Source organism: Crocodylus siamensis, chromosome 4 (assembly GCF_052110815.1).
Source record: "Crocodylus siamensis isolate JL-2025a chromosome 4, ASM5211081v1, whole genome shotgun sequence".
Taxonomy (NCBI): Eukaryota; Metazoa; Chordata; order Crocodylia; family Crocodylidae; genus Crocodylus; species Crocodylus siamensis.
In genome coordinates, this window is record NC_143398.1 from 231,125,290 (window position 1) to 231,139,927 (window position 14,638).

Genomic DNA, 14,638 nt, shown 5'->3' on the forward strand with positions numbered 1-14,638 from the left:
GGCAGATAAAGCTGAGGGGGTGAATAGGCACTAAAAGAAACTTGCAGAATGGATAGATTGTGCTGAGCCCGTCTCTGGAGGCCCAACTTCCATGGCCATCAATTTTGCCTGTATCTTCTGTACTAAATTCAGTCCCCTAAAACACGAGACTGGCCTAATAGTAGTGATTCTTGTTATCATGCAAAATTAGACAAAAGGACTTAGAGACTCAGCTAATGAACTAAAGAAAGTTCCACTGAAGTTGACGGAGATACGGCTGCTTATTCAGCCAAAAATACGGCCCAAAATCAAGGGTCCCTTCTATGTTATATGTATCATGCAATTACTGGGTTAATTGTGTAATTAATATATATTGGTTACATGTGCAAACTAACTGTTGTGCCATAAAAAGCTGCAAAGTTATTGTTGGAAAATGTGTACTAACTTCATAGCTGGTTGCTATCCAGCTTTAATCTGCATGTACAGCAGTGTCTGCCCCTGCAGCTGGGAGCACTGTCAGCTGACTGGGTGCACCATGCCTGGCCAGGGCTGGGCGTTTGGCAGCTGAGGGGACTGTCAGCTTTGGGTCCTGGCAGCTCTGAGGCACCGCTGCAGTCTCCCAGTCCCAGAGGTGCATGGGGCATCACAGTAGCTGCAGTCTCCTAGCTGCGGGAGTGCATGGGGCACCCCCATAGCTGAGGGGGCTCCCAGCCACAGGAGCTTGCTTCTTGCCCATGCAGGGGGAACTGATGATCGGGTTCTCCCTGCACCAGCAATAAGGTGCAGTGGGATCTAATGCACAATCCCACAATCACGTGTGGCATGGCAGGAGGTGCGACTGTGTGGATCACGCATTAGATCCTATTGCACCTTTACCTGCACATATAGAGGGACCAACCTCAGTTTCTCATTGAACTGGTTACAAGAAAATACAGCATTAACTATATGCAAGAACAACTGAGCTCCTGGAATTCACATACATCTTTCTTTCCCTTCAGAAAAAAACTGCTATTTTATGCAAGACACCACAAATCCTTTTGGAAGCACTTGGTTTGTGTCAGCAAATACCTCCCTTATTAACAATAACTAGGTTGCCACACTTGTGTTCTGGCAGCCCTTCAAGAACTGAGCACTCAGCTACTGATGTGGTAGGTGAAAGGAGGTCTTTTCAATTGGTATGATTAGCTTGTTTTATGTTAACTCAGAATATCCAGATTTTCTACCTCTGCATCCAAATGACCACCAACCTGAGCGATTCATTTTCCATTTACCAGGACCTGTTTAGATATAATAGTGTTTGCTGTGGCTCATTCCTGTCTGGAGAGAGAGAGACTAATTCAAAGGAGGCCAGCCCACAGACTACAGTGGGGGAAGTCATGCTGTTGCAATGAGTCCTCTCAAAACAGAAACTGATGGAATTCCTATTTAAATACAAACGCAAACAAAATCACCAATCCAAATCACACAATAAAAGTTTATTGAAAAATAAAGTTCTCCCTAGTTTTCTCTACAACAGTGAAAACAAAGCATTTGCTCTATGCCATTAAAATACAGACATTTACTTTTTTTGTTTTTAAAGAACCCCCTCCTACTGAACCTCGGTCACTTGACAATATGATACCGAGCACTGCATTGTGTCCTCCAGAATCAAACTGCTTGAACTTCATATAGTGGAACACAGCCATTTAGAACAGCACAGAAATACGCCTCAAGAGAGCAGATCAAAATATAAACACACTGGTATGAGCCTGACCCTGAAGTTTCCTTCTCCATGCAAGTCTTTCACTGACTTTAAGGTTTATCTGCAAAGACGGAAGAGTTAGGCCTCTAAAAAGAACTGTCCAGAACCAAATTCTCCAGTTTGTATCTTAAATGTACACCTTTCCTTGCCATTTCCTTAAACACCTCAGAACCATGAAAGTAATATTTCCACCCCGGCAAGTTTGCCTTTTACCGTTCAGTCATTACTGTATTTCCTTTCCCCCTCACAGTATCTTACAGGGGGAAAAACAAAGATAGCAGTAACCATGTTTAAGGTTTGATTGTTTGTTTTTAATCAACAATTAACCAAGTTGATAATTAATGTGGCAAATTACTGATGTAACCATGCTGAAGTTAACCGAGAGGAAGCTGGACTGAATTTGGGCCTGCTGATTTTGTGCTCACCTGGGGTTTGATCTCTCAAGGTGCTTACTTAGCACACTGACCTTGATCCAGCAGACTGCGCTTAACGTTCTGCATCTGAGCAGCCCCAACGTATGCAGTCAGCAGGACTAGTCATAGACTTAAAATCAAGACTGTGCTCAAGTGTTTTGCTGAGTCAGGCTAGAACACTTCATACTCTTCAAGATTAAGGCCCTGATGCACAGCTAGTCAGGAGTGGGTTACAGCAGATCAGAGCCCATGCTGTGTGTAATCCTCCTTTCAGAGAAATCAGTCACGTTGCCATTAATGTCGAATGAAAAGAGCACGGGGTCCATAACACTACTGCTAGAACATAATTAAGTGATCCTGTAAGCACTGTACATGAGGGGCTTTCACTCACGGGCATAACTCCGTTTAATGCAATTGGACATGCAGGATCAGTCCAGACCACTTGTAGAAATAGACAGTAGAGGAAAGGATATGACAGTTTTCAGTAAATGGATATTTTTAAACACTCGTGTGTTCAGAACACAGAGGTTAGTCACTACTGTGTGTGACTTAAATGTAGACTAAATTTGGGGACGTGACACCTGACAGTTGCACCAATCAAATGAAGAGAGAGATCTTGAAAGGCTGCGGTAAGTCTTCTGAGCCCAACTGAAGTGTTACTCACATTTCTAGTGTCGCAGGGTTACAGTGTTGCTGTAGCTGTGATGGTTCAGGAAATGTTTAAGGGGCAAGGGTTCTTTCGAGACATCTTTTATTTGACCAACTGTATACGTGGGAGAAAAGTGAGACAAGCTTTTGGGCACAAGCTTTCTGGGCATCTGTTTCTTCCTAAGACCTGAGGAAGGTAGTTTGTATTTTTAAATGTATTAATTACAAAGGAGTGAAAACAAGTGATTTATAAATGAGTTGCTTGCTGCATGAAGTGTGTCAGGACATTTATCTTTATAAGCAAGGACAGGACTGATAACTCAATGCTGGATTCAGCCATTGTGATATGTATTCCCTATAACGAGTTTATATATTCTTATACTATTCAATATTACATTTAAAGTTTTTTTTAAAAAACCCTCTGAATCTGCTAAAAGTCTGTAAGCAACAGAGATAAAAATCAGTACATTTTAAAGTTGGTTTTACAGCAGTAAGTTAGTTTAAAGGCTTCCAGAGCCTTCCCAGGTCACAGTGACCTGTTGCCAAACAAGCCAAGGCCAAATAATTCTCACCATGTTCTCTGGGTTTTTGATCCCCCAACAGGAAAATGGGAACAAAGGGGAACCAGAAGCAGAAAGGTTCAACCAATTAAGAGTTGAAAGCGTAACAGCTCTTGGCCAATGTCACAAAGCAGCAACCAGTTCTCTACCAGGACATATGAATTAAACTAACTATAGCAGCACACCTGTCTTTCACTGAAGGCTATAGCGAGAACCTATTATCTTATAATTTTTTTTACAAACCAAAATATACACACTCAGACAGATTGCCAAAAAAACTTAAATAGCTTTAAACAATTATAAAAGTTTAAACAAACAACATATCATTGCAGTAAGATAACTGCTAACAGACAGCCATGCAGAACTGGCAGAGACTGATATGTGCACAAGAGAACTTGTCATTGACAAAAGTGACTTATAGGGTATGTCTACACATGCATTTAGGCACGCCTCAATTTAATGTGCATTAAGGTGATTTAGGTTTGTGTCTATAAGTGTACGCATTAAAATGCATTAACGCCATGTGCATGGACTGTGTTAATGTCCATACACAGTGTTAATGTGCCTTCCACCTCTACGTGTGCATTAATGTGCTTTAGCTACTTGCAAAAGCAGGTGTCAAATTTAGGCACCAATAGCCTAAAATCACTGTTTTCAAGGCACATTAAGGTCTCACATGTATAAATGCACATCCTTAATACGCCTTAAATCAGCAGGTGTAGCCAGGTTCATAGTGTTCATCCTTTATCCAAAGAGGAATATGAATCTTTAATCACATCTGGTCTCCCAACCCATTAAAAGCAAAACAGCTGCTTGCTTAGTCTGAATAAAGCTGAGTAAAAGTGGGATCTAAATGCCACTGAGGCCAGTCATGAAGTTACTGATGCTGATCAGACTATAAAGGGTCCGATTCAGATTCCTTAAAAATACATGACATTATCTTTGAGGGACCTTAATATGGCCCTAAAATAATGCAATCTGAGCTAGACATAGGCGAGAACACACTTTCAGGTTGTATCTGTTAATCCCCCAGGTGTAAATTTATAATGGCTATAAAATTTAGGTCAGTCAGTCCATTAAAAGAAGGGAGACCACTAGCAGGTCAGCTGTCCCATGCCCTATATTCTCAAAGTGGACTATAAACTAGTACTCATACCAGCAGGTCAAGGAACAAAATCAGAGATAGAATCAGGAGCCCATTGTATAGGGCAGAGGTGTCAAAACTCACCTGGTGCCCTAGGCCAGATTTGGACTGCACATCTCCTTGCAGCCCTGATCCAGCCCAGGGCACAAGGAAGCTGTAAAGTGAAGACAGTTCCAGCTTTGACCCACAACACAAGACAGCGGCAGCTCCAGCTCTGACCCGGAGCAAGCAGCAGTGGCTTCAGCCCTTGTCACATACCTGATGCTGGAGTCAAAGTCAGATCTACGTGCCCTGTATTGTGGCCGTGACTCTAGCTCCAGCCCTTGGCATGTGGCACAAGCCAGCAGACAGGGAACAAGGACCGCAGCAATGTGGGCGTGTGAAGTGGCCGGAGGGCAACTGGGACCATCAGCCTTTACTCATCCTTCTGCGGCCAATCATCATGTCCACCTCAGCGTTCGGGTCCTGGATTTTGTGACAGGCCATCCCCCTTAACCACGCTGATAGTTTGCGGGGCTGAACAGAGTGGCTCTGCAGGCCAGACCTAGCTTGTGGGCCATGTATTTCACACTCTTGGTACAGGTGAAGACACACAAATGAACAAGCTGGGCTTTGGTTAAGTCAACAGAGGTTGCAATTGCTCAGTAACTGAAAAAAATCAGGCAATAAATGACTGAGCCAGATGCAGTCAGGAGTGGAGCTAGAATAGGCCTCATGCTGTTCCTAGGATCATGCTACTTCTGACTGAGCACCTCCCAGGTGTATCTAAATACCTGAGCACCTCCCATGTGTTAATGCACATTTCCAATTTCCTCAACAATACGTTTGGCAATTTCAATTGAGATTTCCTGTTCACCACTGTCCCCTCCTCTTACCTGATGGTCATTTAACAAAGATACTTTATCTAGCTACTACATTCACCTAGGAGTACTCTGGTCAAACCACCAGTTTCAGCAAGGGATATTCTGTTTACAGAAATGGTCATTTGCAAAGAAGTGACAAGGTTGCAGCACTGTTTTCTTTATATATCTCAAAGAGACTCCCTCCCAATTTATAAAAGCATTTGGAATTCAAACCAATAGTATTTATGCAGCAACATGGTGTATTTTACCCTAAAATGAGTGTTCCATTATACTTGTTCAGACAGCGCCAACATTCCAAACATCCATCCAACAGCGTTAAATAAAGGCACATAAACATTAAATATCTGTGGAGCAAATATTAAGCAACACACAATTACAACTATAAATTACAAAAAAAAGGGAATCAAAGACCAGCAACCACAAAGAAAATTAACGGAAAAAAATGAAAGCAGAAAAGCGTATCTATTTATACATGTGCAAATCAATTTGCATATATGAAAAAATGAGGTTTTTATTGGCATTTTTAAACAGTGTGTATTTACCAACTTTACCTTTCGAAGGCAAGCCTTTTATGTTAATTTTAATAAATTACGTAAATGGTTTTCTTAAGTTTATTAATCTTGTAGGAACAAGATTTCTGAAAAGTCAGGTCACATATAAAAATATGGGATTTTAAATCCCAAGATGTTTTTGATTTATGGCAGATATGTTTATGTTTATATACTTAAGTGTTGATATCTCTGATTTCCATCAACTATCACTCATTATATTCAAACCAAGTGTTGCAAAACCTGAATTCTGAATAAGGAAGCTGCACAGTGTAGTCAGAAGGTGAAACCCATACATTAATGCAGTTTCATCTGTGTAATAACAACAGATAATCCAAAAGTCCTCATGTAAGCGCAATGTTTGGATTATACAATTATTCTATATAAACCCAGAAAGTCTGTTTGGTTTATGGGGTTTAGGCAGTAGAGTTACCCATTTAAGTTGTGATACAAATTTGTTTTAATTTAGTAAAAACTCTTCATAATTTGTAAAATAATCCCTTATTGGTTTGCCTGGCTACTTGAGGAATTATATTATTTTATACTAGAACCTATTTGCTTATATATTTAAAGACAAATGACACACTGAAAAAAAAGTATCTTATTTACTGCATCAGTATTGACTTAAATGTTGTGGAAACAATGGTTTCCAAAATGCCGATAGAGCAAAGCACAACTTTATCACAAAGGTTATCTATTGGTAGAAGGAAAGGACACGTCTGCCATAATCCCATAGATTTTCTCTTATGGAAAATTAAACAGAAGCTGCACACTGTAAGAGGACTTACTCCCGACCAGAAAGCTCATCACTTGCATGTTTTAGGAGTAATAACAATAATAATAATAATAATAATAAAATAAAGCTCTTGAAAGATAAAGGGAAGTTAATAACAAAACTCTCAGTGATATCAGTAGAACTACAATCTGGTCCCAGTGATTATTCATCTTTTTCAATTCATACTGATTCCTGTTACTGGATGGACAGGTTTTGGTTTGGCTTTTTCATTTACCAATATCCAATAACTCAAATCAGCAGAAATACAAAGATGGACTGCATGAAAGTACAGAGATCATAGACTCTTCTGCTGTGGTAAAGCCTGCACACATAAAGCTACATTATTGGACAATATAGTGCAGTGGAAATTGCAACAGACTAGCAAAAAAAATTAGGCGTCCTTAAATTTTAGGCAAAATAAGTGACAATCTGCCCTACGTTTCTTAAACTGGCAGAACCCAAGGGAATGTTTATTTACAGCAAATGGTTTCTAATTGTTACATAACAGTAAACAAGATCGTTTTGCATTAATACATACACATGCGTCCCCCACCACCCTTGCTGTCAAAGTACCAGGGCCACATCCCATTCTAACTTACTACATTGTACCTGAAAAGCCTGAGGAAGCATCAGGAAAGACAACTCCTGTTGCTACCTTTCACATGGGGAACTTTTTAAACAATTAAAATGAATTTTTGGAAGCTTTTCAGATTCCAGTCCTAAGACAGCCATCGCAAGTGGTGTTCATGCTGAGGGAGTGCCAGCAAGAAGGATTCTGGATAAGTCTATTAGTTTTTTCTTTCTGGAAAAGAATGGGCCTGCTGGTAAATGAACTAAAGGATGTTCACAACAAGGAATGATCCCAAAGCAGTCACTGATGCACCCTTCTGTGCATACACCTTCCATATTGCTTTTCTGGCTACTGAAAAATAATTTAGGATCCAATTTCTGTCTAATCCACACTATCTGTATAACCATATAATAGCATTAGGAGTGTTGAATTATGAAACATAAAATCACTTGGAATAATTAGATGATTACATTTAAATGGGAAACTGCATTTTTAATTCTCTGAAGGTTTGTCATGATAATTTGACAGTTTCAATAGCATTTCCCTTTTTGGATCTTTGGTAGGTCAAGAGACACATCAATACTCATACACAGATAATGAATGCCAAATACAAAAGAATGAGTGAACCTGATATAGTCTAGGAAAGAAAATTTAAAGTGCCTATGTTTTCATTAGTGGAAGTACTGGGCAACGCTTGATAAATCTTCACAAAAAAGCACTAAGACATCAAACTGAGGTTTTCAATTATGGTCAGAGTATATCCAAGTTTTAAACCTACAAACTATGATTGTTTTCAAATCCTGCTTGCTCACTGCAGACTGACTCAGCATTTATTTCCCACTAATTTAATGTCTCTTTTCCCAGCCATGGAGAGTGCTTTCAAACACATCAGCTTGTGCTGCAAAAAGTTTACTCTTTAAAAAAAAAAAAAAAAAAAAGGTATTTTATTTTTTTAAAAGATTTAACTCACTGCTCTAAACAAGCAAAGTTTGAATTTGGATCCAAACTTTTGATAATGAAATGCAGCTTGTAAATATATCACTGGCCTGCCTATTAAAAAATTACAAAGAATCAAGAAAAGAGATCAATTTTTTTTCTTAGCAGTCATTTCTCTTTCTCTCAATTGCTGTTCAAACATCTCTCTCTTTAAAAACCTAACTAGTTATGAAGACATTTTACATTTCTATCATACAATAATTATAGTTAGTTTAGTTGACCATTCTATGTCTTTCAGTAATGTTTTAACTATTTTAAGGTATAGCAAACTGAGGGTCTAACAATAATATTGCTCAAATGATGCTGAATACTTTTTGCTTCACACAGTATTTCTAATAGGCAGACTACAACAGAAGCACAAACAATTTTCAAGGATCGTTCTCTAAATGGGACCAGTAAACTGTGACAACGGGTCCATTTTTAAATGGCAGTATATGTCAGTGGCTGTTCAGCACCAAAGAACACCACAACCAAAGTCAGTTATCAAGTTACCAGGATGCGCCACAAACTGGCAGCCACCAATCCTCCTCTTCATGGTGCTCTCTGTTTAGACTGCTCTAGTACTGTAGCTGTGATGCAGACAATATCCTGTAGTATGCAAAGATTAAAAAAGAACTGGGAGCAGACAGTTATCTTTCTTGTTACTTGGGTTTCCTTGTGGTTCCAAGTTCTTGAGAAATGCACCATTTTGTAGGCATTGAAGCTAAAGGAGCACCCAAAACAGTGCACCTTTAATAAATTAAGTCCTACATTCCCCCCCCCACATACTTTTTTCAACTTTCTACTGGAATGATGTTTGGGTTCTTAGCAAACGAGGAGGGGATGTTCTAACTCATTTAAAAAAAATACTCATTTCACTCAAAAACAATGTTTGATGGGGCTGGGGATTTCCTACAAACTGTTCTTTGCAATCATCTTCAAATCATTACAAAGCAAAGAACTTCCTTTCTCTTCTCGTTGAGTAGATGAAAGGATTTTGAAAATGTTCGCTTAGAAAAAAAAATAAACCCCAGTTTGCTGTTCATCATGACCCCTCTCTCCTTGCAGATACCTCTGTGCTGTAGCAGGAGCTCTGCCTACTGCTAGACAACTGGACAAAAGTGCAGGAAGTATAAGTAGTTCTCTCAAAAACCACTTGCTTGTCCTCAAGGAACAACAAGGTGTGCTGCTGCTATAGGCAGTCTTTACAAAGTGCAACCTGTCCCTTTATGTAGTCCCTGCAAGGACAGATTCTTTTGTGGTTTGGATGGGACCCTGCACAGCTGAACAGCAAAAGATCTCCTTGAAAAATGCAGTGCTTCCTTCTTTCATCAAAAGAGGGGACAACGATATCATTTGCCGATTCAACAGTATGACATTCAATGTTATACCTAGATGAAGAAAAAAAGAAAAGAAAATAACAAGACCATTGTCAGTATCACAATTTTGCCTTTTTCTTTTTAAATCCTAATACCAAAATTCCCTGAATTCGACTGAGTATCTTAAACATGACCAAATAAGAGCAGCAAACTACAGATTACACAGAGTGCTTACAGAAGTTATAAAGGGCACCTCGATCATGCTGTAATTATTTGCATTTTACACAGAGCGCTTAAAGTTATGGCATCATGGAAACCTAACACGTGCTGCTCCTGTGCATGGGGGCTCAGCGCCTCCATGCACTGACAAAGGCCAAGCAACAGGGGATGCTACTGTCTGCGCTGTAAGCTGGTCAGGGCTTCAGAAGCCTCTGGCCAGCTGCCAGCGCAGGTGGCGGGACTCTGGGTGGTTTTGCACCCCAAGAGCCAGGGCCAGTGGGTACCAGGGACCCTCTCCCGGGGGGGGGGAACCAGCAAGGGCCCCACCAGCCTTGACTGCTGGGTCAATTACCACCCTCGCCCCTGCCCGCATGGAGGCAGACAGGCAGTCGGCTGAGACTCCTTGAACTCTCCTTGTTCCCCCTGGCACACCAGGAATATGACACTTAACCCTCTCAGGGAAGAAGTCCCCTAAGGTGCCCTAATTTAGAGCAGCTTCATTTACTACCTGGTTTAATGAGGGTTAATTTGTCATGCGATCGGCCATTTTAAAACCACTCTTCAGCCATGCACATGTGTTATGCCATGGCTGTCGAGTGCTTTCAAGGGCCAGATTGTGTGAAAAACGTCACTTTTGTTTGCACCCATGGTGACTGCTTTTAGCCACAGTCAGTGAGAAAGAAAAGATTTGTAATTGTACTTCCCTATGGTCCAAGGAAAAAAGTAAACCTCCTGTTGCTGCTGGGAATTGGACAGGATTTCCTGTTATCAACTAACACTATAAAAACCTTCCATTTCAGGCAGTAAAAGTCTGGCAGCACTCCTAATACAAAGTTAAAACAAAGACCCCAGATCACAAAAAAAAAATTCCAATTATGTCCACAGCCTGGAGGAAGCAGAGTGGTTTTATTTTGTGATGTACTCTACTACCTTTTTATTTCAATCAAATGGGTGAGATTATGATATCTCAATTTCTTTGCCAATATATATGGGGCAATATGTAGGTGGTGCTTAATTCAGGAAAGTGCTAAGAATGGAAAAGTTACATAAAAACAGAGAACCAGAAACTCAGCAAAATAATGTTCATTCAGATCCTGTAGTACAGATTAAAGACATTTAGTCCAATAATCCTTCTCAACACTCTTGAATGCTGTCTTCCTATTTCCCCATTTATCAGTGTATGTATCAACCTCCAATTCGTTCCGTGTAGAACCCATCTTTCTTGTGTACTCTGCATCCCTGTACTCAAATTATGTTATTCATAAAATGCTTTCAGTGCTATTCTAAACTCCAAAATGGCCAAAACCGTTATGGTGAATAATTCAAATAGGTTTAGAATTGCACACTCCTGGCATCCTAACATGCAGCAGTTATTTCTGCCTCTCAGTGTTTTAAGTACAGGACACTCTCTAGAGGGCAGTGCAGCCTTTTTTAGCTTTATTCTTCTGTTTACTGAAGATAAATGTGAGACAGAGAAAAACAAAAAAATACTGCTTCTCACTCATCCCCCAAAGCCAAATGAAATCATCCTAAAATACCTAGAAATCCTAGTAAGATGAAATCATTAGGAACCTGAAGCCAAAGTCAATTGAAATCAACAGAAAGACTCTTTTTACCTCATTGGTCTTTGAGTCAGGCGTTAATAGAATAAAAATGAGGACAGGCATCTATGCATCATATTCTTTTCTCCTTTTAAATACTGAACCTCAGTGGAGAAAAAAAAACCATTTGTGGGGGAGTGTTTCTGTTCATTTAAACACAGCAGAGACCAGCTGCAGCTGGGTAAATACAGTAATAGGACTATTATGCAGAATTAACTCTATAGAAGAACAGCAATTAGGATTCTTTACCTAAAGTCTTGTTCAAACCAGTGACCCAGAAGTAAAACCTTTGGGTGTTTATACATGTGCTGGGGGGGCACTCTAATTAAAGAGTGGCTCCAAGAGCCACTCTAATTAAAGCACCTGCAGTCATGGGCAACTGGTGCCTCTCGAGTCTGGGGGGGGGCATGTGGTCCCCCTGCCACTGATCATTGACCTGGGGGGGGGGGGGATCTCCCCAGCGGCCGATTGCCAAGCCAGCGGCAAAACTGGAAGTACACTTCTGCCGGCACTTCTGGTTCTGCAGCTGGCACTTCCAGGGGGTGCACATGCACCCATGTACATCCCCTACGTGTCACCAATGCCCGGAGTGTCACGTGCATCAGTATGCCTGTTGTGAAAAATGGCAGCAGGGGCACTTTAACTAAATATTGCTGAATGAGCTTTAGTTAAGCTGCCCCCACCACTATTTTTCAGCATGGGGATGCTGATACACATGATGCTGGAGTCTGCTGGAGCGCGGCAGTAATACAAAATTTGTAAATTTCAATTAACAAAATTACCATGCTCCAGCAAACTTGATTAACTGAGCGTGCTCCAATATGCTGTAATTACAGCGCGTTGGAACAGCCTTACTGCATGTGTATAGGGCTTAGGCGCCCTTTGTGTCTTGTTACAAATATTCTGATCTTTCTTAACTCTTTGGAAATTTCAAAAGCATTACAAGCAGTGTTTCTGGAAGGTTGCTTTTTTGCAAACGTGTACTAGCTGCTGGCCTCTTTACAACTGATACAACCCGAAGTTCTTGGAGAAGGTCAGTTTTGTATAGAGGGTGTTTTCTTGTTTCTCTTAAACATGAGAAAAATGTAACAAATTTGAATTCTTGCTTCATTCCACACAAACAGTATATGAATCAGGAAAATGGAACTACATTCAAGGGTGCATATAAAAGATACTGGAAAAAACAGAAAAAGTTAACCATTTTATGGCCACAAAAACTTAGGGACATAAAACAAGCAAATTGTTATCTCCAAGGCCACTATCTGGTAACTGTGGGTCTCTCTGAGACCAAGAAATAACTGTGCTACCTAAACTAACATGGTGAGTAAGCGTAAGCTTTTAGTCGGTCAGGAAGAACCCCTAGTTTTCAAAATTTAACATTTTCTTTTTCCCAGTTTTGTCTAAGCAGTTTAAGAAACAGTAAGAGTCGGAAGACTGACCGACAGCCACAGGCTAAAAGGGTTTCTACATGTGTGGGTTTCTTTTGGTTTTCACTAGTAAACTGCAGCTACAAGATTTGTCACATCCATAAAAAAAAAAAAAAAAAAAAAAGCTTTGTAGTAAATTTACTAGGAAATGGGGATTTGCAAACCCAGCCAGCAAACTCCCTAGAGACATCTGTTACTGTGCAGCTTTTGAATCATTTGATCTTCTGTTATAAAATCATCACCGAAAGAAACTTGCAAGCAGACAACACCCTAATGCATAGCTGGTAAGCATTCCAAATTGGTGCTAACTCTCCAATGCAAAGGACTAGAGGAGCCTGCATACCTAGGACATTACTGACAAAGGGCTTACAAAAATGGTAATTGTTATTTGTCAGTGAATAAGCAAGCATCAGAATTGATCTGGAGTCAGAGAGAGATGAATAAAATGCAAAGATAAGCAAACTTTTATATAGACTGCTTTTAATGAAAACTGCATGAACAGCTAATGCAAAGTAGATTACGTGTATGGATTATTTTATTGCAAAAATGTTGATTCCAGAATCCCTCGTGTTCCTCCATCCACCCCCCCGCCCCAAACAACATAAGGATTAGCTTTGGGGGTCACCCCAATGCACGGAAATTCAACGTTAAAAGGAATAAGTGTGGAAGGGTACTAGGTTTTGCAAGCTTACCCTGGGTGATCATAATCCAAACAACTGTGCTCCCTGGATTGAACAAACCCCCAGCTGTAAATCAAGGGCAGGGTGGAAGAGAGCTCAGCATTTAGCAGCTTCCTCTACTCCCCGCCACTTCAAGCTGTAGTAGTGTAACCAGGGGTGGGCAAGAGCGGCAGAAGCACCAGGTGCCAAGTTAAAAAGGGGGTTCAGAACAAAAGTTCAGTGCATAAAAACCACTTTCAAAGTGGCCAAAACCAGTTTAAGATAAAACTGGATGGATGTAGTATCAGAACTAACTGATTTAGGTTAATTAGTTTATGGAACTTCTGTCCAGATTCCCTCCAAAATCAAGCTAACTCTTATTCCCCCAGCATCCCAAGATGCTTTGCACCTCCCCCGCAAGTCCCCTTCGCAAAGAGGGTGTGCTAGCCTTGGCCCAAGCCGTTTGCTCCAGCCAAGCAGGAAGGCGTGTTCTAGCGACCCCCAGCTTCGGGCCTGGGCCACTACAGGCATGTGGCTGCATTTCTAGAATCAAAAGTGAATGTCTGTGCACTTGCTTATCAGTTAATTCTATGCAGCTTAAACTAACCTGTGAAGATTGAATCTATTCAGCCCGGGGCTTTTTGACCATCTGTACTTGGCTCTAATGCTCAGCTCTGTTCCAACTTCCTTTTACAACTGTTCAACATTCCTGAATAAAATCCTTGTGATTTTCCATGCTTAGTTTAGGAACTACTATTTCTCACTCCAAGCTTCTGCTGGTGGATTAAATTTATTTAGTGTACTGAGTTGTGCATACACATACTTCTGCATAAATTCAAAATAAACATGTGTGCACAAAGTGTACAAAACTGCCTATAGTCAGAAAGATGAAAAAAGGCTTCGTTACCAGATCTCACTGAAATCTAAGGAAATACAGTTTGAAAAATATTGGGGGAATAATTTGGCAAATGATGTACTGCTGGTGAATTTAAATTATAAGTTTATATTCCTGTTAATTAACAAATGTGAAACAAAGAGAGCATTTTAAGGTATGTGCACAGTCTTAAATTCAAGATCTAGCTTTTGAACCTGAACTTTGCACTTCAGGATTTGAATACTTGACTATCCAACTTTAAAACTCTGTTAGCAGTAGATTGTTTCTACCTTCCTCCACTCGTTGAATTTAATATATTGGT

At 40.3% G+C, this 14,638-nt stretch overlaps 1 protein-coding gene across 5 annotated transcripts in view; it reads right to left on the bottom strand.

Annotated features, from left to right (window-relative positions):
- Positions 1-1,439: 1,439 nt before the first annotated feature.
- The window catches only part of MGAT5 (alpha-1,6-mannosylglycoprotein 6-beta-N-acetylglucosaminyltransferase), a 227,265-nt gene continuing 214,066 nt past the window's right edge, over positions 1,440-14,638 (bottom strand). For all 5 annotated transcript variants that reach the window (XM_090045878.1, XM_090045879.1, XM_090045880.1 and 2 more), the window contains one exon: positions 1,440-9,608. In XM_090045878.1, the coding sequence (XP_089902004.1) occupies positions 9,410-9,608 (199 nt within the window). In that variant the 3' untranslated portion in view covers positions 1,440-9,409. The remainder of the gene's footprint in view (positions 9,609-14,638) is intronic.